Here is a 24,657-nt window from a genome sequence, read left to right on the forward strand (position 1 = left end):
GAGAACCACAGGTGTATCGGTTATTTCTGGTGCCCAGTTCTAACCTTGGTGTGCTGGGTTTCTGTAGAACTCCCTGGCCAGAGCCGACAGCAGTATGTACATTGCTGATGGACTTTCCTCAAGGTGAAGTGTTGCTGAGCTTGTCTAACTATCTGGAAGGCTGTACCTGAAATTTTGCCTTTCATTTGTGTTTCTTTTACATTGTAAAACACTGTACTATTGTCTTAGTAATAATTTCCATCAGTATAGGAAATTCTCCACTGACCTTCTTAATACTTGTTTTAAAATGTAACCCCCATTTTAAAAGACATTATAAGGTCTCTTTCCTGTTTTGAGAACTTTCCATCCAAGACAGGTGATGTGGGCCTTCAGAGTAGTTGACTCAGATGTAATTCCTGCCCCATTGGCCGAGTTAATCAGTAAAAGAAAAATAAAGTTTGTTTTTCCTGTGATCATGCTCTCAAGCTACCTTAAATAAACATTATGAAGTAGTTGGCAGCAAGTATTTACAGATGTTAATGAAATTGCTGTCAAATATTGAAGGATTCTTACCTTGCCTGGTCTTAGAAGAATGACATTTTAGATGTGGAATGTAGCACCTTCAGAAATTTTATACTTGAGGAATTAATAAAGGTAGCGGAATTTGAGTTATTTCTTCCTACGCAGAATGGACAAAGTTGCTTTTCTGTAATTTTTTTGTCCAAGTAAGGAGTTACCATTCCTGACCCTAAGGAACGCTTTTTTAGATTATGCTAGTCACCAATTTTATTCTCTGTTTGGCAGCCTCAGAAATGAAGTCTGAAATAAACATTGGCAAATAGTTTCGTTCAGATCTTTTGGATGCTTTATGGGTGGGAGTGAGGGATGGCAGAGCTGCCCTTTGCTGTAGGATTTGTTATCCAGAGCGAATGAAGTGAATCTTGTCATTGCACGAGAGTAAAAAGGCCTGAGGGCCTGTGAGTTCGTGGTGATGAACCCACCCACAATCCAATGATTCTTATTTTTAAATGAGTGTTCTTGCAATTGGAGTCTTCTCACAGCTCTCCACCGTTTTCTGGGAAAGCAGTGTTCAGTGTGCTATGGAGTACCTGGCCAAATAGCAGCTGAGAACAGATCTTTGCCTTGGTTTGATCGTGATTTGTGCTAATCCAAGTTAGGGAGCTGAAAGGATGAACTGGCTCTGTTTTTGCTGCGACATCCCTTCCAGAGTCAGTTCAGGTGAGATGCTGCTGGGCATGAATCACACACCAAAGCCAAGACAGTAGCACTAAAGCAATTATCCTCTTTCATGATCAGGATCATCAGGAGTGACACTAGTGATGAAAAAGAACTTCCTGGCTGTGAGCTAGCAGGAGCATGTGGAAATACAGTTTTGGTTTTCTTGGATCTCATGCAGAATCTCATTTTCTTTGAGAAATTTCAACCTTTCCCTCAGACAAAAGGGGTGTCGAGCAGGTCTGTGGGGGTCAAGAGGTTCAGCTTCCCAGCTACCTGCTCAGCAGGGTGTCAGTACTGCAGAAATCACTCAGCAGGTCAACAAATCATAACTGAGGGTGTGTTTGGCTCCTGATAAGGAGGTGGAGAGCTCTGGAGCTTGGGAGCAAAGTCCCAGTGCCAAGCACTGGGTCACCTCTTGGGAGAACACTGCCTGTCACCACAGGGGCTCACTTCTCTGAACTGGGGTTCCAGCTTCTCCCCAGGAGCCCCTTGTTAGTGCTGATGTACAGCTTCACGTGGCACTGCTGGAAAGAACAAGTAGCTTTCTGGGCTCCTCCTGAGCCTCTGCAAAATCTGGCATCTGGAAAAGGCAAACATCTCCTATCCTTTTACAGCAAGTCTTGATTGTGGAAAGGCACCAGGATTGCCTTATCACCTGCAGGGCAGGAATTTGGAGCAGACCTCCACTAGCTGATCTGTGTCCCAGCACCCGCAGGGCCACAGCACACCCTGAGCAGTCCAGGGCACAGGGAGAGCTCCTTTCAGTGCCAGAGCCTGTGAGTGAGGAGCTGGCTCAGTTGGGTGCCAGGGGAATGACTAATATGTTGGACTTGAGCTGTACCTGGCTTGATGGTATGTAGGAATGTTCAGGGACAGAATTAATTTGGGGAGTGTAGTGGTTTGAGCAGAAGTGTTCAGACTGCAGGCTGCTGTACACCCATGTGCTTTCAGTCCTGTGAGGCACCAGCTTGGCTGACCTGGGGGGAGTCTCCTGTGTGTCCAGTGCCCACTGCCAGCTGGCACAGGGGGAGATAAGTGGAAGTTACTGTGAGGAAAACAGAGGCCGATTTTGCATCATGCATAAATGTAAAAAACCATCTTTCTCCGGAAGTAGAGGATCAAAATTTTCCTTTATTCATAATTTGTCTTTACAATATTTTGAAGCATTTAAGTTAAACCAACAGTGAATTCTGTAGAGAAAATTTTTCCTGGTTGACAGTTACACTCATCTCATACCATCCTGTGAGATTATTTTCTACTCTGAGACATTATCGTCCTATTCCATTGCGTTATGTTCAGAGCTGCTCCAGGTACAAGCTTTTGCTTTGAAGCCTATAACGTTTCCAAAAAGCAGCTGTTTCTTGGAATAACTTCCTGAAGATCAGACTCCTTGGATTCTGTGGAAACATCGAATCAGATCTACCTGTCCCTCATGACACCCAAAAGTGAAACTGCTGTCTGTGCTATCAGTGCCAGTCACTGGAGTTAGAATTTTGCATGTCTTGCTTAAGATTTTATCAACTCAAATATGTAGTTATGTTACTGCTTGTAATTTATTGATGCTGCACCTTGTAAGAGGCAAAAGTGCTAGTGAGACCTTATTTTTCACAATATGCGCCTAGAAATGTGCAGAGAAAATATGTTTCTGGTAGCTACAGGGGTGTCTGCACTGGTTGTCACGTTTACTTGGAAATGCCACTAGTAAGGTTGATCTTCCCTAAATGTGTATATTCCTTTTTCCAGTTGTACGTCTTGCTTATAGACCAGACTTTATCCTCAGAATTAAATTTTCATCATTTTTGAAGGGCTATGGAAAGCTCTGTGTGTTATGAAAAGAATCTACACAAAATACTTACAACATGCTTCAAATCTGACATGAACCATCAAGGAAATCCAGCCATCACTTATGTGACTAAGAATCTTTAGGAAGTTCTTTAGATGGCATGGTTTTGGTTGACAGCTTGGACCTTCAGCAGCACACCACCTTCTTGTTCTGGTTGGGTTTTCTTCTCACACAGGATTTGCTTTTCTTTTGGCATTGTTGTGCTGCTTTCACCATGTTGGCTTTGGGTTGGGCTCTCTCTGGTGAGCACTGAGTGATGGATATATCACTGAAACCTTCTTTTAATCTTTTGTTTTCTTATTGTGCTTCCAGCCACTGATGATATTGTGAAAGTTGAAGTATGGGATGTAGTTGACAAAGGTAAGATTTATAACTTCTTTTCTAATGGAGATCCATTGTTCTTTCTCAATTTTGATTAAAAACTTACATGGAATATAGAAATACCTACTTATTCTACTTTGAAAAAAACATCTCTACTTACTTTTTTCAAGTGCACAGATATTACTTCCTGAAAAAATATGGAAAGGAGAGGTGAGTGTCCTATGCTGAGAACCCATTATCTAGAATCTGAACTGATCTGGAATCTACTGATCAAACCCAGAAGCAGTTCAGAAGCGATTGTTCCATGTGCCCGTGATAGATGAAGTAGCCTGGTGCTCAGTGTATTCAGATTCTCTGAGCTTTAGAATAAACTTTACTTTCTTCCCTTTATAGTTTGCTGTATGTTTAGACAGGTTCCAAGTTCTTTTTTCTGGTTATGAAAGTTCTTGTTGAGCTGTTTTGTGAAGGCATGCTATTGTTAAGTGGATAAAACAGTATCTGCAGTGGGTAGTGCTTGCAGGGGGAAAGGATGAAAGAGAAGCCAATTACTTAAATTTACTTAGGACAGAAAATACAATATGTGCATTCTCAAAAGCTTTTCTAAACACCTAGCCAAGGAAAGCATTATGATGTATAAATACATTTTTCATTAGTTTTCAATTTTTATCAGAGTGTAAACTTCTATTTTATAAAAAGTAAAGCCAAACCTCAAAACATCTGTGAAGATGCAGACTGGATGCAGCGCAAACTGGGATAGGCAGTATGATCTCTTCCTGGGAGGGGTTGGGGTTCAGATGTAAATCTCAACAGCCCATTCTGTAGCCCGAAATGCAGATGTTGTTTGGCTTTTAAGAGGCATTTGGTATCAGGCTCCTGGTTTAGGGTGAGTATGGTCAGGAAAGCAACTGTGCAGGTGAGCAGCTGTTGCTCTGTGGGTTATGCTTTGTTTGGTGTCTCTCTCTGTCAAATCTGTTGACCACAGTCATCAAAACTTAAACTTTGATGGTTTGTCTGGTGCTGCCTTTCCTGCAGCCTTGGCTGGAATCCATACTGTTGTCCGAACAGCGTCCGAGGGGCACCACCTCTGCCCCACCACCTGTGCAACTTACACTCAGTACACCTAAAACTGAGACAATAAATACAATAGGGAGTGGGAAAGGGAGAAATTAGCTGAATTGTATTCAAAATAGTAAAACCAGAAAAGTAATTAGAGGTGGTGGCTCTAGTTCAGATGCATAATGGAGCCTTCAGGGTAAACTTGAGCCAGGAACTTTAAATGAAAATCCTGTGTACTTTATCTTTTTATTGGTTTAAGCCCCAGTTTTCACAGTATAGACAAAACCTTGCTTTGGCCAGAGTTACTGCTGAAGTCAGTCTGATTACAGTTTGGCTTTTGGATCATGGGATGACAAGTGAGAAGCTGGAATCTGAGCAAAACATCTGTGTTCTTGCTGCCTTGCAGCTTTCGTATGAATAGATAGATAGTTAATTTGGGAATAATGTGGTTCCAGCATTTATTTCTGTGAATAGCTTCTCTGAGCAGAGTCATCTTCTCAACTAGAGACTTGTAATTTTTCTGGCAAAGCAGACGGGATGTGATACATGCAGATGTTGATAACAGCTCTTCTGATCCTGCTTTTATTTCTGACAGTGAAGCCTGTGTTAGAAATCTCAAGGGGCTCTCTCTCTTCCCTCCACTTTGTAGCCTTTTAAAATAAAACTCATTCTGTTAAGATCCCTGCTTATGGACCACAGATATGTATTTTTTGCAATCAGTTGTGCTCAGTGAGTGCAGTGTAAAAAGATGTTAACAAAATCGCAGTGTAAAAAGATGTTAAAATCAAATCCTTTCCTATTGCCATAGCATGGTGGATTCCTGATAAGTGCAACTTTAGGAAAATGTTCATATTAACCATTAAGAGTCTGCTCATATCTAACTTTCATATTAATGTTATCTCATGACATTTTTATTTTCCTTCTGTATGCTTAGGACAAAAAATCCTCCTACGCGATGCTTTGGGTGAGAGCCACACTATACTGCAGACTTCCAGTAGTAAAGTATCCAGTGCTGCTGTAGCGTAGTGCTGACAAGACCAAATCCTTCTTTTGTTTCCTTGCCTACCAGATCCTGGCTAATGTGCATATTTAGACTGGGGCAGAATGCTGCATTTATCAGGCTGGATTTGAAACTGTCAAAAAATGCATGTTCTGAACATGCATTTCAACATAACGTTGTTTTCCAGGCTAAATTCTTTCACCAGTGTTTCCCCATTTCCTTGTTGGAGGAAATTAGGAGACTTCTATTTAAATGAAGATGTTTGAAGCTGCGTTGGAAGCCCTGAAATGGGTTATTATGGCTTGACCGTCTAACAGGTGTATCCATGAACTGCAGTTTTCAACTTCAGTTGAGTAAAGCAGCTTTGAGCTTTCCTTTGCTGTGCAGTGCTGCCATTCTGCTTGTCACAGGGGGCTGGGGGAATAGAAGGGAATTGCACCCCAAATTTCAGGGAACTGCACCCTGAAAACTTAATGTATATTTCTGAAGTTAACAGTGATTTTCCTCTATGGTGCTTCTCCTGGTGCTCCCCAGTAGTGTGTTCCCTGTCCTTGCTGGTTCAGCAGGGTGGGTTTTCCCTCCAGAATCTTTTAGGATGCAGGAGGCAGCTCTGCTGGCCCTGCCTGGACGGTGACTTAGCTTGGTTTTGTTTATTTAGCATCCAGAGTTAATTGAGAAGTATGGGGACATTTGTTGTGGAAAGTTAAAAGCTATGAGGTTGGTTAGTGTGGTGAAGCAGAGGGGAATGGCAGCTGCCAAACTGTGCTGCCAGACTGTGCTGCTTGTTCTTGACTCTTTGGAATTCTTTTTTAAGATGTCCAGACTCACTGGAGTCCCTCCTGCATTCTCTCTGGGCCTGCTCAGGGAGCTGGGCTCATGTCTGGAAGGATGCTATTTGTTAAATCTTACCAAGTTGAGCTTGCCCCCAGCTATGGATTGTATTGAATTTTGTGCAGCATGTGTAGTAAATATCATCTCCTTTGCTGCCTTTGGAACTGATAGAACACAGGAAAGATCTCTCAGCAAAAGTCACACTACTGACTCATCTTTCTGGCTTTGCAGCAAGTTGTGTAACTACTGCAGGTCATAAGCTGTAATGGATCCTGAATGCAGAGAAGCTGCTTGAATGCAGGTGATTCAGGAACAGTTGTGAATTCCTGTCTTGTAATTTCTGCCAGTTTGGTTCCCACATCTTTTCCCATACGCGCCTGAAGGGATCAGATCATAGTTTTTTCTATTGCCCACAAAATAGCATGAACTGTTTCCCTTGAATTGGAGATTCCTTTCCTTCTTGCTGCCCTTTCACCCCTCTCCCTCCCAGAGGTGTGCTGCAAGAAGGAAAGATCATAATTCATATTTTTGTTATTTTCAGACATCCCAAGTTAGATAACACAGGGGATGCAAATATTCCAGATGTGTATTTTTGACTGGTGAAGGGAAGCAGCTCCCTTGCACTGTGGACAGCGTTTGTTGGCAAGCTATACTGAATCCTTGCTATCCTGCACCAAAACTGATGGTACACAGAGATGCAGAGACTCGGGTGCTGATCACAACCTGAGTCTTCTGGTGTCCAGTAAGAACTGTTCGGTAGATTTTGGAGCTCTGCTACCACGGGTGTTTGGTGTCAGTGTTGCTCTTATGCTTGTGATAAGGAGCAGCCATCATTTCAGGGAGAGAACCTGAGCCATCACAGCACAAAGAACCTTGTTTTCTGATTGAGGCTCCTACATTACCCATCAGTGCAATCTCAAACATACAACTCTCACCATGCACTTGCCTTTACAGGCTGAATTGCATCTTTTCACTGCGTACATTTTGCCTCTATCTGGCTCATCCCGCAGTTTTGGTTCCAGAAATAGATCCTGTGCATGAATCTGTACACACATGCGCTTTTCAGCTCTGTGACTCCTTTGAGGTGACCTCCTTTGCAGCAGTGATGTGCTGTGTGCGAGAAGATTACTCATTTCTCTGGATCCACACAGAAAACCATGAGCAGGGAGAGGTGTGCAGGTCATATATTCCTTCTCAAAGCGTTGGGTGTAAGTGTGCCTGGGTTAGGCAGACACCTTGATTGGTCAGGATGGGAGGAATGATGGATAGTATTTGTGGTTGCTTGAGCTTCTCTTGACTAAGAAATTTAGGTCACACAAAGCATCATTTAGCAGTGACTGCAGAAATAGCAATGCTTTGATATTTAGAGAAGCCACACAAATGCCACTGACTTGAAATGAATTGAAGTGGGAAAAGGCATGCATGGCCTAGACAATCCACACCTTCAGCTGCACCGGGAGAAATCAGAGCCCATACTTGGATCCCTCGGGGAAACACAGTGCCCAAATGAGGAAGGATCAGGATTAATATTTCTACTGCTTTCAGATGCAAGCAGTAAGATGTCATGAGTGGTGCAACATTTTGCAGTGATGCGCAGAAGCACCCACCAGAATATCCTGCTGTAATCTGCAGCATTAAAACTTTCCTAAATAACTGTATTTTCTAACTATTTATCCTTGAGCTGGGTGCGGGAAGAACAAATACTTTGTTTCACGTGCAGCATCTGGCAGAACCCTGAATTCCACAAATCTTCACTCAATGTGATTCAGCAGAGTTGAAGAATTGCTGGAAGCTATTTTGGTCCTCAGTGTTGCAGAGTCTTTTACAGAGTCGCTGGGAGGGTTTTTGCAGGTGCATCTGAGCTGCCAGCACCTTCTGTTGTCAGCAACACAGTGAATTTCTAGAAATCATGAGAAGGAATCCCAGGTCCGTGCCAGTATAATTTAGTTAGCTTGTCTTTATTTAGACTAAGAAAATACAGAACAAAGTTAATTCAGAAATGCAGCTCTCAACTGCTGTCAGTAACATCTGGGAGATACTTGGTATCTGTAGAATATCGCTCCAGATGTTGCAGGGTTCTTCATTGTGCAGTGCTTATCATTGATAAAACTCTGGAGACTCTGAACACAGAGTTTAAGCAAGAGGACAGATTTTTTCATGGTGTGTCCACACTAAACCTTCTTGGCAATAGATGACAGAAGATGTTGAGACTCCTAGCTATCCTTAGAGCCGGGTGTCTACACCAGAAAATCACGTCAGCTGATGGCCACTCTGGTGGTCGTAGGTGCAGATACACCTGTCTACTATGACTCCAGGCTGTAAGATATGGAAACATGATTAGAGCCCTGTTCCCACAGTTTATTTTCTTTCACTTGGATTTCCCCTTCCATAAGTTCTATCTGTCTTTTGGCTGTTAAATTCTCATAGTCACCTGCCACCCCTTCTTTCCTTAGTCATGAGGCAGCCCAAAGCACCTGATGGGCTCTGAGGTCACATTTATGACCTGACCTCTTGCTTCAGGTCAGTGACAGCACAGCAGTATCACAGCATCTCTCAGGAAGGCTGCACATGCAGTTGTGCCATCAGTCAGAGCAGCCCCATGAGCTTTTGCTTCTTCAACACTAATGCAACAAAAACTGCAACAAAGTAGCTTCCTTTTGTGGCCGGGAGTGCACCAACCCTGTGTTACTCAGTCATTGGGGCTTTATGCTGTGAAGAGCATGGTTTAAGCTACCCCAGATATCCTTACTGTATCTTTGAATAGACTAGCTGGGATTCTTGACATGGGGAGCTTGGATTCCTCAACAAGGCATGCCTATCCTACCCCTTCTCGTCCCCCAGGCTTACAGTAGAAGTAGGATCTGCTTTAAGGTTACGTTCAAACTGCTGTGGTCCTGCCCAGACCCATCCTGCAGTTCTCTACCCAGTGTAATGCTTTTTTTTTTTTTTTTGTACAATTCTTTTTAAGGAAAATGCAAAAAACGAGGAGATGGTTTGAAACTGGAGAATGACCCTCAGGAGGTGAGTCACTTGGGATGCAGAGGTTTGCCTCTCAGGGGGAGGCCTTTCATCCACTTTTGGTCCATGGAGAGCAAGTTCTGTATTTGTTTCTGCTCTAAGACTGGCCTGGCAGGTGGGTGAGGGGCAGTGGGACCCCTGATGCTCTGCACTCTTTGGTCTGTGCATTTCAGCCCTTCTCCTGCCCTCACCACAACTTCCCTGCTGGTTTCCATTCTGTCTTTTGGAAATGACTGCACTGCTGAGGTGTTTGCTCAGCAGCTTTGTACTTCTCTGCCTGTGGGCAGTGGCAGGAAGTCCTTTTGTCAGGGCCTTCCTGTGGGGCCTCAAGAAGTCGCTCAATGCCCTGCCCTGGCTGTACCTCAGAGCTGGGCTGTTAACCTTTCACTGGTGCCAGTGCTGCTCAGGCTGTGTGGTCAGATGAGGACAATTTTCCTTAAAATATTCTCCTGTGGAAAAAGCCTTTATGAGAACAAATAGCGCAGCTGCTTCTTCCTTTGCAAACATGGTGTGTTTTCCACTCCTGGGAAATGAGTGAGAATTGTTCCGGAGGCACCAAATTGCAGCAGGAGCTATGGAGACTCGATTGGGACCTGTACTGTCCAGTACTGTCTGGACTTTGCGGCATGCAGAGTCCAAATGATGAGAAGACAATCAGGTGCTAATAAATTTTGTCAGTCCTCCATGAGAGAAACTGCCTCCTGGCTTTGGACACCAGAAGGTTTAGGAGTACAGTCACTATTTGGATCAGCAAAGAGATGAAATGGGAGTTGTGCCCTCTGTCCTCCACCCTGTAGCTTATATGGAGTTTTCTTGACAACACAGGATTTGAGAGCTCAGGCGAAAAGGGCAGGGGTGGGTTTTAGCATGTGCTGTCAGACGCTGTCAGGTGCTTCATGTGCTGCTCCTGTGGGAAGTGGAAGCTGGGAACCACCACATATCTTACTTCAATAATGAGGGCGTGACATCCACAGATACTCCTTACAGTGGTTGCCCCTTTAGGAAGTTTGCCTATTCAGCACTGCATCCGTTGCGTTCTGTACAAGCCTAACGTTGAATCAAATTATTTACTGCTTCTTTGCCTTTATTTCCTCAGGCAGAGTCAGAAATGGCTCTGGACGCAGAGTTCCTGGATGTTTATAAGAACTGCAATGGTGTAGTGATGATGTTTGACATCACCAAGCAGTGGTAAGAGACCTTCAGTGGTACCTCATGATTCTCCCTTATTTAGGCAAAACAAATTACTCCTAGATTTCCAGATTCCCAGTTGGATTTGAGAGCTGATAACCAGCCTAATGAGTTGAAGCAAGCTTGTATCCCTTAAAATAAAAGCTTTGTCTTGTGACATGGGTTTTAATAAACCCCTCTCCTGGGCTTGTTCCAAACAAGCAGTGTCCCAGTAGGTTGTGTGCTGCAGTTGCTGATACACTGCTGGCTAAGGCTTGATAATTAGCGCTATCACAGGTGCAAAGTGCATGTTACAAATCCCTGCTCCCCAGAACACAGGGGAAAGGGGAATGCTACTGAGGAATTCCCAGGAAGACTGTTATTAGTATGGATTATTTAGAGGCCCTGGGCTGCATTAATGTACAGAAATAATGAACTGTTCATTTTGCACATCTGCTGAGGAGGGTGAGGCAAATATGGAAACCAGAGTGGGAAGAGGAGGGGGTAAGAGTTCCTGCTTTATATTTAAGCTAATGTTGTATGGGTTTGGTGTTGGTCAGAGAGTCTGGGGGAAGTTGAAGGAGGGAAAACTTTTCTTCTACTGACCGCACACAGTTTTGCAGGACTGAGGGAAATATTGCTGTAGGAGATGTGAGGTTGCTGGTGGAAGTGGATTATTGAACTTATCAAGTTGTTTTGGGATAAAGAATGATCCAAACATATTGAGCCTTAATGCATTTCTCTGAGGGGACAAAGAATCCACAGACTTGGAAGAATTTTGGAAAAAACATTCTTTGGGGTTTTTTTCTCTACGATTTGTGCATGAAGCTGCTCAAAGAAGGATGTTCCCACTCATCTGCCTTTCTCTCTCTCTCTTCTCTGATGAAGGACATTTAACTATATTCTGAGGGAGCTTCCTAAAGTACCGACCCACGTTCCAGTGTGTGTGCTTGGGAATTACCGGGACATGGGGGAGCACCGGGTCATCCTGCCCGGTGACGTGCGGGATCTCATTGACAACCTGAACAGGTGAGCTGTGCCACCTGGCAGGGCAGCAGGGCTTGACTGCTATCTGACATCGCCCATAGATAACCGTGTTTCACATCCAGGTCACATGCACCCTCTGCCCCAGGGCCTGGCTTTGGGCTCCCAGTGTCTCACAGCAGCATCTGCTGACACAATGGGCTTCGATCCGGGAGCCTGCTCTGGGCAGGTTGTTTGCTGTGTTCCTGGAAAGCAGGGAGGGCCTGGCAGCAAGTGCCTTTCAGAAGTGCTATTCCCAAGAAGTCATCTTTTTTCTGGACAGTCCTCGTGTGAAAGAATCCTCTCCTTGCGGCACAACCATTCTCTGCTCTAAGTAATTCAGTTACAAGAGAGCCAGCCAGTGCAGCTGTCTCCTTGCTCTGCCTCTGAGCTTCCAGACAGCATTTAGGCACAGCCAAGTCATACACCTCCGTCACCAGCCAGACAAGAATTTCGCTTATGCAGAGGTCTGAAGTGCTCTGTTATGTAGTATAAAATACTATTTGTTGGTCAAGATTCAGTAGATTGTACCTTTTTATGTCATTTCATGTCTTTAAGGTAATTTTTTCATTTTCCTCGTCTCTTACTTGCTTATACCTTTGTCAGTCACACAGAAATGGTGTCCGTTTTAAAACTTTGTCCATAATGTAATCATTTCTTTACAGATTCATCTCTATATGTGATTTTTGTCAGTCTGTTTGGGGTTTTAAACCAAAACCATCACTGAGAAATGAGAAACTCGTATAGCTGTAAATCCCCAGTTTAGGAAACCAACATCCCAGTGTCCTGACAGAGTATTTCTTAGCCTAGGAGGCACATGACACTGTGACACACCAACAGCCACTTTCTGCCACCCTTCAGGGGATCAAAGCGTGAATTTTGGCTGTGCACAAAATGAGTCCCAGGCAGAATGATCCACTGGCCTACATTTGGGGGTGGGGGGATGGCCTGTGGGGCTGCTTGTGGTGTGTAATTCAGCCAGTGCCCCTGTGTGTGCAGTCTGTCCTGGGTACAGTGTTCTTCTCTCTGCTTGGAACAGGCCTCCTGGCTCCTCCTATTTCCGCTATGCTGAGTCTTCCATGAAGAACAGCTTTGGCCTCAAGTACCTGCACAAATTCTTCAACATCCCCTTCTTGCAGCTGCAGGTAAGACAGGGATATTGCCCTGGTGTGCTGGGTGGGTGGGACAAATTGTATTTGCTCTGTCTCTATTGCAAAAATTTGGTATTTGGGGTTTCTTTTGGTGTTAAGGGATCCTGAGTAGATTTTTGTTTTTGTTAGGGTTGGTATAGCAATATTATGTTAGAACACTGATGCCTGTGACATGTCTGTGGTTGCGAGAGGATTTCTCTGCTGAGTTCCCAATACTGACTTCTGGAGAAAACCTCCAAGAGAATGAGTAACACTGACATGAAAATGGCATCCAGTGGTGCAGTTACCAAGTCAAAAATGTTGCACAGACACATTTATTAAACTTTAGATTTCAATTCTGTTCAGTTAAAACTCAGATGAGCTGAGATTTGGTCATGAACTGAACAGTTCAGGAACCTCTGTTTGCTGAAAATATTTGCCCTAACGGTAATAGATCTGCTTGGATCCTGTGCACACGGATCTAATCTCATATTTTCTTCATAATTGAGGATTCTTGGGAGGGCTGAAGGGAAAGACAAAGGCCAGATGGGCAGAGAAGGATGGGATTCTCAGCTGCAGACCTTTAGAAGAGGCACTTTTGGGGTGATCCTACTGGGATCCTTTGGGATCAATAGTTTATGCTTTCTAAGGGCACATATGATGTTGTGTCATTGTCTTCTGTTGGATGAGAGAAAAATAGGCAGTTGATTATCTTTCACCAGTAATCGAAGTGTCCATGTGTATTTCTATACAAATAATCCCCACTGGAATGCTAGTTCAGAAGGAGCTGGAATATGTTAGTAGATGTTACCATGTCCTCAGGCTGCAGAGCAGAAAGAACTGGAATAAGAGAACTGGATGTATTACATCCCAGTAAAACAAGTCAAACAATAATTTTTTTAGGGGGCAGCTATAAATCCAACTTGCTACTCAGAGGAGAAGATTGAAATCTACCAGCATGATGCTGGTGAAATGTTTGGGTTAAAGGGGTGTCTGGTGGAAATCACGCAGAACTAATTCCCGGGTTACTTTTGTTGGGTTTGTAGATCTGTCCTTTTTTTCTCTGATAGATGTTGATAAGAGACAAAGCCATCAGCACAGCCTTCCTGCCAGAGTTGTTTCTGGAAGCTGCTCATGGTGATACTGTTGACAGTCTGTGTATGCCAGGATTTTCCCTGGCCAAAGTAATAAGCAAGAAATTCTGAAGCGTTTGTAGTATTGGGTTTGCTTGGAAGCAGCTTCAGGGTGTGAGTCTTAGGGGACCTTTCATCTAAATGTGCTGTGTACAAGTAAACATGATCTATTAATCTGAGACTGAAAGCTATTAGGACACTTTGATAAGGTTACCAAAACCAGATAACTTTTTGAACAAATCTTGGTCTTTAGGGTAAAGAAAAAATAAATCTTATTGTTTGGAGATTCCAGTGGTGGTTGCTTAGGAAAGGTAAGGGAATGGGGTGAGCAGCTCACATTTGTTCTCCTGCTCAGTGAGCTCAGGGTGCCAGTGGAGGTAGCCCAGAAGGTGCAAGTGCCACGTAATTAGACTCCCACATCCTGTGGCTTTCATGTAATTAAATAATTCAATACTTGCAGAAACAAGCCTGGGAAGACTTCTCCTTAGAATTTAGTTCCCAAAATGTGCAAGGGGAGTTTTGGATGGGCACATGTAAACCATACTTTTAAATATGTGTGCTCTGTTCTTTGCACCTCAGCACAGAAGGTGGGACCTGAGGAGGTTGTCCTGTGCCTGTCATTCCAGGAGAGCTGCCTGGCTGTACCTTTAAAACAGCAATGTCTAAACTAATTCCTGCAGTTCTGTGCTGATACGGGGATTGCAGGCAGGTGTTTTGGTGTTCATTTTGATAAAAATCACAGCACAGGATCTCCATGGAAATAGCTTGTTCCATTTCCCTGCAGTGTGCAGGAGGTCCCTGGCCTTGCCTTCTGTGCCGAGGGAGGTGACTCTGCACATTCGGAGGCTTTTAGTTGCTTCCCCCCAGGCACTGGGGCTTTACTCGATGTCAAACTTCAGCCAAGTTGGGCTGTATTGGATTTTCCAGTGCCCCTTGCATTTGTGCCACAGGTTTATGGGCAGTGCCTCCTGCTGCTCCACAGTAGCTGGCTCAGAGCACTTTGCTGCTCCTGGAGACTCATTGGGAATCTTGCCTTGGAGTGCACAGGGACCATCCCTGGGCCTGATTAACATCCAGTGCAGTATGATGCTGAATTTGTAGGAACATCGCAGTTAGATTTAATTCCTAAAGGTTCTGCTTATCCCTTCAGAGATTCTTGCCGGTACCAGTCTCCAGAAGGGAGTCTTTTCCCAAGTACTTTGGAGCAGGGTAAAGGCAGAGGGATGCTGCCAGGTGTAAAATGCACATAGGATTTACTCAACCCTGAGGGTTTCTGTGTCCCTCAGTGCATCCCCTGTAGCTCTCCAGGAGCAGTTGTCCAGCTGTATCCGAGGACCCAGGCTGTCCCTTAGGGTTGGTGTCAGTGGCACATTCCTGTGCTCAGCTTACAGTCATGCATCTTTCACGGAGAAAACAGGGCTGAAATCCATACCCCCAGCACTGAGCGTGTTTCCTCTGGCAGCCTGGGCTCTTCAGTTATTTATCAGTTCCTTTCCAGGGGCAGGGTTGGCAAACCTAAGGATGCAGTTTAGCTGTAGCTATTGCTGGTGGCCCACAAATAGTATCAGGTCACCCAGGCCTCCGGATGCTGCACTGGAAGGAGACAGGATTCTGCAGACAGCTGAAATTACCTTTTCCCAGGAAGCCCTTGAATGTGGCTTTCAGCCAAAGCATTGGTCTGTAGCATATGATTTATTCCCTTCTTTTGGGTTATTGCTAAAATAAGCTGTTTCTTTAATATTTTAATACAGCATGGTAAAATAGGATTCATTTTTTGACGTATTTGGAAGTCTGCTAATAGTGATGAATTTTTACAAAATTAGTTGAAACTTGCTCTTAATTAAATCTATATTCTTGATTTACTGTGATCTGTGAAAATTGAAATAAATAAAACTCTGATGTGTGTCTCAATGCCAAAGTGTGAGGCAAGGCAAACCACTTGTTAAATAAAAGTCATTATCAAAGAGCCTAAGGTAAGCCCTGGAGAGCAGTAGCCCTTCTGTCTCTGTTTGCTCAGCTAATTTGCTCAGCATTTATTTCACCCATCTTAGGAAACTGGGGACAAAGAAGCAGCAGACTTGCTCTTTTTTGTCTCGTTTTTGCTCATACTGCCTGAATAACGCAGGAGGATGACATCTACTACTTCTGAAATCTTGATTTTCTTGAATCTTGAGTTGTAAAATCTAGAATTTGAATTCTAAAATCTTTATTAGTACTTCTTATTTGTGTAGCACATTTAAATATGTATAGCATATTTTTCTGAATCTTTCTTGTCTGTAAACCATGATAAAGGGAATTGACATTAAGTAATGATTTCATAATTCTTTGCATACATGTTAATTGAAGTCAAGTTTCTGTCTGAAGAGAGCTTTTGAATTTGATGAATAAAAATAACCTAGCAAAGAAAACAGGAATTGCTCCAAGCTCTTAACACAATGGCAAAGGTAAACATGAAGCAGTAAATTAGATTAAATGATCACAGACGCTCTTAAATTTCAAGAAAGGCTGTGCCTTCCAGTAAATTTCAGTGTGTTTAAGGGTTATCACCTGTGATGAATCACCTGGTCTTATAATACAAAATAAAAATTACTTGAACCTTGTCTGCTGATATCAGTCATGATAGAATTTGATATAAATTGGCCCTCTCCATGGAGGGCTCGGGCTGTGCCCTGACTGTGCCCTGGGTCACAGCAGCGTGGTGTGGTTTGAATGAGCCAGATGAGTTGTTTGCTCTTAAAATGGCTTCAAAGTTGTCATGTCTGTGAAACCATAATGCCAGGAGCGTGTGCACATAGGGACTGAACACCATTGCTTCATGCAAATGTTTGTCTTCACAGAGGGATTTTATTCTGGGAATTATGTAGTAGATTTCCTTTTGGCCTTTTAGACTGGTGGGATCTTCCTGCAGTGAGCTTATGTGTTGTCAAACAGGGAATTAAAAATTCACCATGGTTATTGATGCCAACCTTCAAAAATATTTGTCAGAGTGGAAACCTTAAATGTTCTTGGAGGATAAGGCAGTTATAAAAGCAAAAACCTTGGCAATGCGGAGGAAGCGTGTGGTTTCTCTTCCATCTCCTCTTGCCTTGGCTGCACCCCTGGCACCACGGACCTGCTGTGACGGAGACAGTGCAGTGCCGTGAGTCACCGGCCGAGCTCAGCACAAGCTGTCCCTGCTCCTGGGCCACACAGTGCCTAGGCAGTGGGAGAGGGAGGACTGATACTTTCAGACACTGAACATTGTGGCTTTTGACTCCAGAATTCGGGGCGTGAGCTGGTCAGCATGCCCGTGCTCAGAGCCCCCCCAGGAGGCAAGCAGGGTGCCAGTGCCCAGCCGTGTGCCAGCCAGCTGTGCCTGAGCAGAGGAGATGGGGCTCTGGGGCAGGATTTGTATCACATACAGCTCTAGTGTTGTCCAGGGGATCCAGAATGATGTTTCTGAAGGAATGGATGCTGTGTCAGCCCTGTGCTCAGGGCTGTGGCAGAGCCCTTGGAGCTGCCTCAGCTTAATGCCTGTGGTTATTGATCTCTCCTCGCTGCTATCCAGGTTGTCAGGAGGAGGGAGTCTGTTAAGCCAGCACTTCCCCTCAGCTGAGATTTTTGCTTGGGCTCTGTTGGAAATGTGGGAAGTGAAGGACTGAATGGGGCTGCCCTGGGTTACGTTAGTGAAGCCGACTTACTTTACTGCCCATTTGAAATGGACTGGGATGTCTGTCCCCCATCTGTGGGGCAGCAACAGGAGGCAGAGGGGCAGGGACTTCAGAAGTGTCGCTTGGTTGACAGTTGTGCTCACTCATCTACCATGACAGCAAAAAGAAAATTACTGGGAGGTTTTGCATCAGCTGAGTCCTGCTCACAGAGGGGCTGTTTTAGCACAGGGAAAATCAAAGACCCAAGTGAATGGGTTGCACAACTGATCTCCACAGGAGCTGAATCTTTTGTCCAAATGTAACTGGTGATGCAGTGTCTGAAATCACACATTATTGATTTATGGCTGAGAACAGCTCACAGAACAAGGCACTTCTTATACATAAACTTTCTGGATTATCTACTTTTGCTTCTGCTTCCTCTGTGTTCTGTATTTCAGTTGACACTGTAAGCAGGGCCAGTGCTCCTGTTCAACACGTTGCTGTGGTAGAGTGGTGACACAGGATCTCACTGCTCAGAGATATGTTACAATGAGCCTTCCCTGCTCAGACCTGGCTTGTTTTCCTTTCCTCAGAGGGAGACGTTGCTGCGGCAGCTGGAAACAAATCAGCTGGATATTGATGCAACTCTGGAGGAGCTGTCAGTGCAGCAAGAGACTGAAGACCAAAACTACGAACTGTATGTCACTGAGCTGTCTTTTCTTACTGATTGGGTGTCACGTGAATGTTGGGCAGCCCCAGCTGTGACATGTGGCCAGGTTGAAGGGTCTAGTGTGTGACATTTAAGGATTCTTTGGATAAAATGTGGCATCACCTGAAATAAAGCATGCACTTGGGGATCCCTGTGAAAGGCTCTGGTTCTTACAGGCATGTGATCAGGGGAGGGCAGGGGAGGTGAGGCTGAGCAGCACACCTGGAGTCAGCACATGCTGAAGGGATTGTAGATGAATTGCTGAAAGGGGATATTTTCCAGCTCTCAGTGGCTCAGTACACAAACTGGTTCCTCTCCTTCTGGCTGTTGTATTCCTGTGTATCGTGTGTTTTGTGATAGGCAGAACGTAATAGCAACAACACTGCTGTCTTTTGTTCCACTGAGCACTTCTAAACTCCTGGGTGCATTTCTAGTTTGAAAAAGTGGCTGGTTCCTCTTCCCTGTGTTTGTTCTGTGCCCTGGCTGTGTGCTTGCTGCTTGGAACAGTGTTTGCCAAATTTAGTCCCACAAAGCCAGTACATCTACACAGTGAACAGGAATCCATGTTCCATGAGTTCCCATCACAAGGTCTTTATTGCAATGTGCAAGCCAGAAAAGTCAGCCTCAGAATGTATTGAAAAAGGATTATTTACAGTAGCTTTATTTGGGAGTTGGAGTCAATGATTATGAAATATTTATGCACAGCCATTTTGACAAGCATTTTTCAACCCAAGTTTCGAGTTCTATAACCTTGTTCAGTGTGTTTTCCTTTGAGAGCATTGAAAGACCCCAATGGGCACAAAACAGTGCTGTTTCTGGAGTGTTCACTTCATTCCTCAGGGACCAGTTAGTCTCCTCATGCCTTCAGCATTTCTCTTGATGTCCCTGCTCCAAGGACCTGGGCTGTGTGGGCTGTGCTGTCAGATGGTTTTCCATACTTTTGTTTGTACTGCTTCAGTAATGGGAAGATACTTAAAAGAATTAAGAGCTGGCAGAGCTATTTCAAACTGACAGCACAAGATCTTCCTGCTTCGTCACCTCTCACCCTTCCATCAGTTTTAGAATTTGCTGGACCTCCACGTGTGTCACTTCAGCTCACCAATCCAGGAGAAAACCAGGTTTGACAGGGCTTGGAGCAACATGGTGTAGTGGAAGGTGTCCCTGCCCATGGCAGGGTTTGCAATGAGATAAACTTTAAGGTACCTTCCAGCCCAAACCAGTCTGTGATTCTGTAACTCTATGAAAACTATCTTATGCCATGTCTACCTCTGGGTTAGTCTGCACTGGGCTGGCTCTGAGAAGCATCTGTCAAACACCAGATCTTAAAGGCAGCAGCAGCAGCAGTATGGTACTGGCAAAGTGGTGGCTAGACCTCCTGATTCCAGCAGTGGGTATTAGACTGGATCATCCCATCCAGTGTGACCACACTGCCCAGCTGCTGGGGAGCTGATGGCACTGTCAGGCTGCAGAATTAGCTTAACATGGCCTCAGAAATACCACAGCCATGGTGCCTGACAAAAGAGGAGTTGCTAAAGTATTAAAAGCAGTGAGGGTTTGGGAAGATCCTTGCATCCATGCTTGTCAGGTGCCCATAATTTTGGGATTATAATGTTTAATATGCTACTTCAGTGGATGTCTGAGTGAGCACCTGCTGCCACTCACCCTGTTGCGCGCAGCACATGCGTTGATGTGGTTTGGCTTGGTGACCCTTGGCAGATCATAGAATCATTAGGGTTGGAAAAGCCCTCTAAGATCATTAACTGTGTTAACCCAGCACTGCCAAGACCACTACTAAACCATGTCCCCAAATTCCACATCCACGTGTTTTTTGAACATTTCCATGGACAGTGATTCCACCACTGCCCTGGGCAGCCTGTTCCAACGCCTAGTCACCCTTTTTGTGAAGAAATTTTCCCAAACGTCTAACCTAAACCTCCCCCGGTGCAATTTGAGGCCTCTTTTGCATGTTCCTTTTTAGTGCTTGTTACTTGGTAGAGGAAACTGGCCCCCACCTGGCTACAACCTCCTGTCGCAAGGCCCTTGTGTTTGTTGCCTCAGTTTGGACAGCACTGGGAGTTCTGCTGTGGGTCACCCAAATTGCACAGCAAGGGGAGGTTGCACAGCAGGGGTAGGCATTTAGGGCCACAGGCCATGGTGCGAATGCTGCAGCACTTCCTCAGAGGCCATTCCTACTCTCCTGCCATAAAATCAGGCCATGGAGCAAGGCGAGGTGACAGCGCTAGGACATCTCGGTTATTCATTCACCCTGTGCATGTCTGGTAGCTGCTCTGTCACAATGACTGATTCTAAACTTGGCTCTGTGAGAACAAAAAGAGAACAAGAGCCCTTCCTCCTGCTGCAGCAGGGGACCTGAGGACAAAAACATCACTTCTCCAAAATGTGGATCCCAGAGACAACACGAGGTGGCACACGACGCTGCCTCATCCGCCTTACGTAAGCCATCCCGGGCAGCCACTGCCTGTGGGAGACACGGTCAGATGCTTCCAGCTCCTTCCCTGTGCTTAGGCTGCTCTCTGCCTGCCACACCTCTGGCTCTGTGCTTTCTCAGATTTTACATTTTCAATGCTGCTAAAAACACATTTCAGCCTTTTTTGAGTTCTTAAATTCTTATTAAAAAAAGAGCAATTACTTTCCTTATGTTGTTCAGAATTTGTACTTAATTTGCTCAATTTCTGCATTTTTAATTGTACCCAGCTTATCTTCTGTCACAAGGAGAACTTAGTTATGCTCAGTGTGCCTGTCCCCTCACAGAATGGTGCCAGGGCCGGACAGCCCTTTTGGTGAAGAAATTTTCCCCGATATCCAAACTAAACCTTCCCCTGGCACAACTTGAGGCTGTCTCCTCTCGGCCTGTGGATGCCAGGCTGCAGAAAGGCATTTGGGCTGCCCTGCTGAGGACCCTGCTTTGGGGATACATGCTCCCTGCAGCGACAGCTTTAGTCACTGCAGAGTCATTGATTGAGGGGTTGGGGTTTTATTTGCCTGGTTGTTTTATCCACGTTGAGCACAGCTCATAATTTTGGGAAAACTGTGGTGCTGAGTAACACCAGCACTGTGGCAGGAGGAGCTGCTGCTGGACCTGTTCTCTGGTATTCTTGGCTGGTCCAGAATGACACCAGCTACCAGTGGGGAAAATAAACCCACTCCTGCTTTCTCTTCCCCATGCCCCACCTTTATCCTCTGCTCTTGCTCTGAATCCCTGTGGCCATCAGACAGGTCAGGAGCCAGCCTGAACTGGAATGGCACTCTAACTAGGTCATACTTTTGGGGGGTGCTGCATTAAGAATTAAGGGCATCTAAACCTGTCATCATCAGTCTTGCTAGAGAAGTGGGGGACATGGTTCGTGTCCTGTATGTTATGAAGCAGAGGGTTACCTTGCTGCATCCATTTTGTCAGGTGGAAAACAGGACAACAGCATGATTAAACCCTACTTGGCCATTGATTCCATAATCAGTGGCCTGGGCTGATCGGGGGAATCAGGTGCAGTACCTTTAATGAGCTCAAAACAAGCACGTGGAAATCTAACCGTCACTAACCCAGTTAAATTGATGTCATACAGCCAGTTAATCTTCATTTTCACAATTAATAAAATAACCCAAAGCTTTTCTTGCCACATGAAATACATTTGAAAAATTGATCACAGCACATTAGAACCAGGAGCCAAAAAGCTGCTCCCATCTCGAATAGGAAATGAACACAAGCATTGTGTTCATTTTAGGAAGTTGTGAGGCTAACAAGTCTTTTTGTGTTTGCCCTGGGAGCAGAGCAATAGTAACCTCAGGCTCTGATGAATTTTTGTTCCCACAGAGCGTGTTCATCTTTAAAATTGCATAGAAGTCTCTGCTTGTGAGCAGGTCCAACCTCCAGTGAATTATTCAGGGGTTTGAGGATGTTTTGGACTTGTCTGAAATGGAGAGACTGAAAGGCAAACAAGGAACCCATGTGGGTGAGGACAGATGACCCACCTGGACATGCGTGGCACGTTTGCTGTCTCTATATCCCAACGGAACAAGAGTACTCAGGCATGAGTTTACCTTGTGCTTTACTGGGACCTGGTCTACTAATCCAGTGTGGGCACGAAGCTGCTTGTTCTGCAGTAAGGTTTTGAGTGAGTCCCTTTGCAAAGGACTGATGGATAGAACAAGGAAGTGGACAGATTGTATAAAATCTGAGAAAAAACACACGCATGACAGGTTTGGCCCAGTGTGTTCCCAAAACAGCCACACTTGTGCCTCTGAGGAGTGTGTATAAAGCCGGAGAAAGCATTCATGCATTATGTAGTATTTTCAAAGTGTGGAGGACGCTCAGACACCTCCACCCTGGAAATTACTGCGAGCTTGCTGGCAGGGTTTCATGTGTGCTGGTTTTCCACCCACCTCTGTTACAGAAGAAGATCTGAACATAAAAGCTCAGCAGAGCTGGTTTATGCAGCCCATGTAGAATGAGTGTCAGACCACCCTGATTTCCCCAGTGTCCCCAAGCACAAGGCTTGGGCCACGTGTCTGGTTGGAGATGAGGGAGGTGACACGAAGCACACGTGCCACAGCTTTCCTTGGTGTTGTGCTAGGGCAAAAGCCTGTGTTGTGATGTCCCCAAATAACCACTGGTATCTTCCTATTGAAAGAACTTGCTGTCTCCTGTTATGTCCTTCACACGCCGTAGGTGAGCAAGGCGTAGGAGCACAGGTGCAGACCAAGCCTGCATGTGTGTTACTCTCCAACCTGGCTGAGCTAGAGGGAAGGATGACATTCTTTATACTTCAGTTATGTAGTGGGTTTTTTCCCTCCAGCTCTTAAAATTCATGTGTTTCTGCAGGAGAAACAGGTGGTAGTCTCAGCCTTCCCTCCCTCTGGAGCTGGCTACTTTCCCAGAACAAAGCAGGTTGTTTCCAAAATCAGCAGCTTTAGTAGAACCAAGTACAGTAAATCTTCAAATACCCTGGTATTGTTCAGAGTGTCCTATGCTTTGTTGACTCCAGCTTTAAGTACTCTGAGCTTTCTATTCTGTATCCTAAAGTGACTCTATATATTCTTTGTATCTCCTTGTTCATAAGTTTTCAGAGTACAATCATCTTATCCTACCTGAGTCACCCAGTTGCCTTGATGATGGGACCCAGCGACCTGAGACTCAGAGGTTGTTCATTCTGGCTTCATGCGGCGTTGGTGATTTAGGTGCTCACACAGACAGCCAGGGAGCCCAGCTCAGCCAGGAGAGCGAGTGGTGCTGGCAGCAGTACCTTGGCTGTGGGTGCAGCAGTGACCAGGCTTGCAGGCTTCCATCCAGGATTGCTGTTGCTATAAACAGGAACGGGGGTGCATGTAGAGCAGCTGAGATTAATCTCTCCTCACAGTTGGAAGGCAGGAGTCTTTAACCCTGAGTAGGGCTTGGGAGGAGGGGGAGTGAGTACCACAAAGCAGAGTTATTCAGCCATCCTGCCTTTGGCTCACCAGGAGCCCTGGATCAAAGCTGGGAGGGGAGGGATGGCAGAATTCAGCACTGAGCGCATGTGGCGTGGAGCTGAAGAGCTGCACATCCCATGCAGGCAAAGCTCTTGGACAGCTTTTCAGGTCATGGCAAGTCACATGGTTTGTGGATATAGAGTCTTTGCTTTGTTGGATGACGGCTGAATTGCAGGGACCCCTGGTTGGCTTTTCCCTCCCCACTGATGCCATGTGTACCCTGCCCAGAGGGATGCTGAACCCCTCTCCTCAGGAAAGGAGCGATGTGCGATGACTCGGCCCTGCAGCACAGTGACACAGATGTGTTGAGTAGACACTATTATGTTCTTGCAGCATGTGTGATATATTGTGCACCTTCCAAACAAACCTGATGCAGTCTCCACAGAGCTCAGTGCAGGAGTTAAACTCCTTTATGTTTTCTCTTTGGTGCATGACAAATCCATGCATCATTTTCAGTGGAACGTGTTGTCGCACAGCTCACCACAGCTACTCATCCACAGAGAGGGAGGATGGGGAATGGATCCTGTGTCACATGCTCTGAGCTTAGCTCTGCCAAGACCTCATTTTGGTCTAGCCAGTGTACTGGGTGGAATACACATATAAGCCTTGTCCTTGATCCTGGTGGAAGCATCAGTGAGGCCACCACAGCATTGCACTGATTCAGATGCCTTGGCAGTCTGCAACTTCCTCACGAGGGGCAGTGGAGGGGCAGCTCCAGTCTCTGCTGTCTGTGACCAGTGACAGGATCCAAGGGAACAGCTGGAGCTGTGTCAGGGGAGGTTTAGGTTGGATATTAGGAAAAGGTTCTTCCCCCAGAGGATGGTGGAGCACTGAACAGGCTCCCTAGGGCACTGGTCATGGCCCCAAGGCTGCCAGAGATCAAGGGGCATTTGGACAACACTCAGGCAACATGGTGGGATTGTTGGGGTCTCCTGTGCAGAGCCAGGAATTGAACTCGATGATCCTTGTGGGTCCCTTTCAGCTCAAGATATTCCATGGTTCTGTGATTGTATGACAGTGATCTCAGGGGACAGGCAGTGGGCAGAGTGTGAGAGCCAGGCTCCTGCACCGCTGCAATTGCAGTCTTTAGTCCAGTCT

At 45.3% G+C, this 24,657-nt stretch overlaps 1 protein-coding gene across 3 annotated transcripts in view; it reads left to right on the forward strand.

Annotated features, from left to right (window-relative positions):
* Positions 1-24,657, forward strand: part of RABL6 (RAB, member RAS oncogene family like 6) — a 55,262-nt gene that overhangs the window by 9,340 nt on the left and 21,265 nt on the right. For 2 of the 3 annotated variants that reach the window (XM_027666976.1, XM_027666974.1), the window contains exons 3-8: positions 3,374-3,421; positions 9,238-9,290; positions 10,384-10,475; positions 11,343-11,483; positions 12,517-12,622; positions 17,963-18,066. In XM_027666976.1, the coding sequence (XP_027522777.1) occupies positions 3,374-3,421; positions 9,238-9,290; positions 10,384-10,475; positions 11,343-11,483; positions 12,517-12,622; positions 17,963-18,066 (544 nt within the window). The remainder of the gene's footprint in view (positions 1-3,373; positions 3,422-9,237; positions 9,291-10,383; positions 10,476-11,342; positions 11,484-12,516; positions 12,623-17,962; positions 18,067-24,657) is intronic. The other variant, XM_027666975.1, reaches the window with a different exon arrangement.

Source organism: Corapipo altera, unplaced genomic scaffold (genome assembly GCF_003945725.1).
Source record: "Corapipo altera isolate COAL_440 unplaced genomic scaffold, ASM394572v1 93, whole genome shotgun sequence".
Classification (NCBI taxonomy): domain Eukaryota; kingdom Metazoa; phylum Chordata; class Aves; order Passeriformes; family Pipridae; genus Corapipo; species Corapipo altera.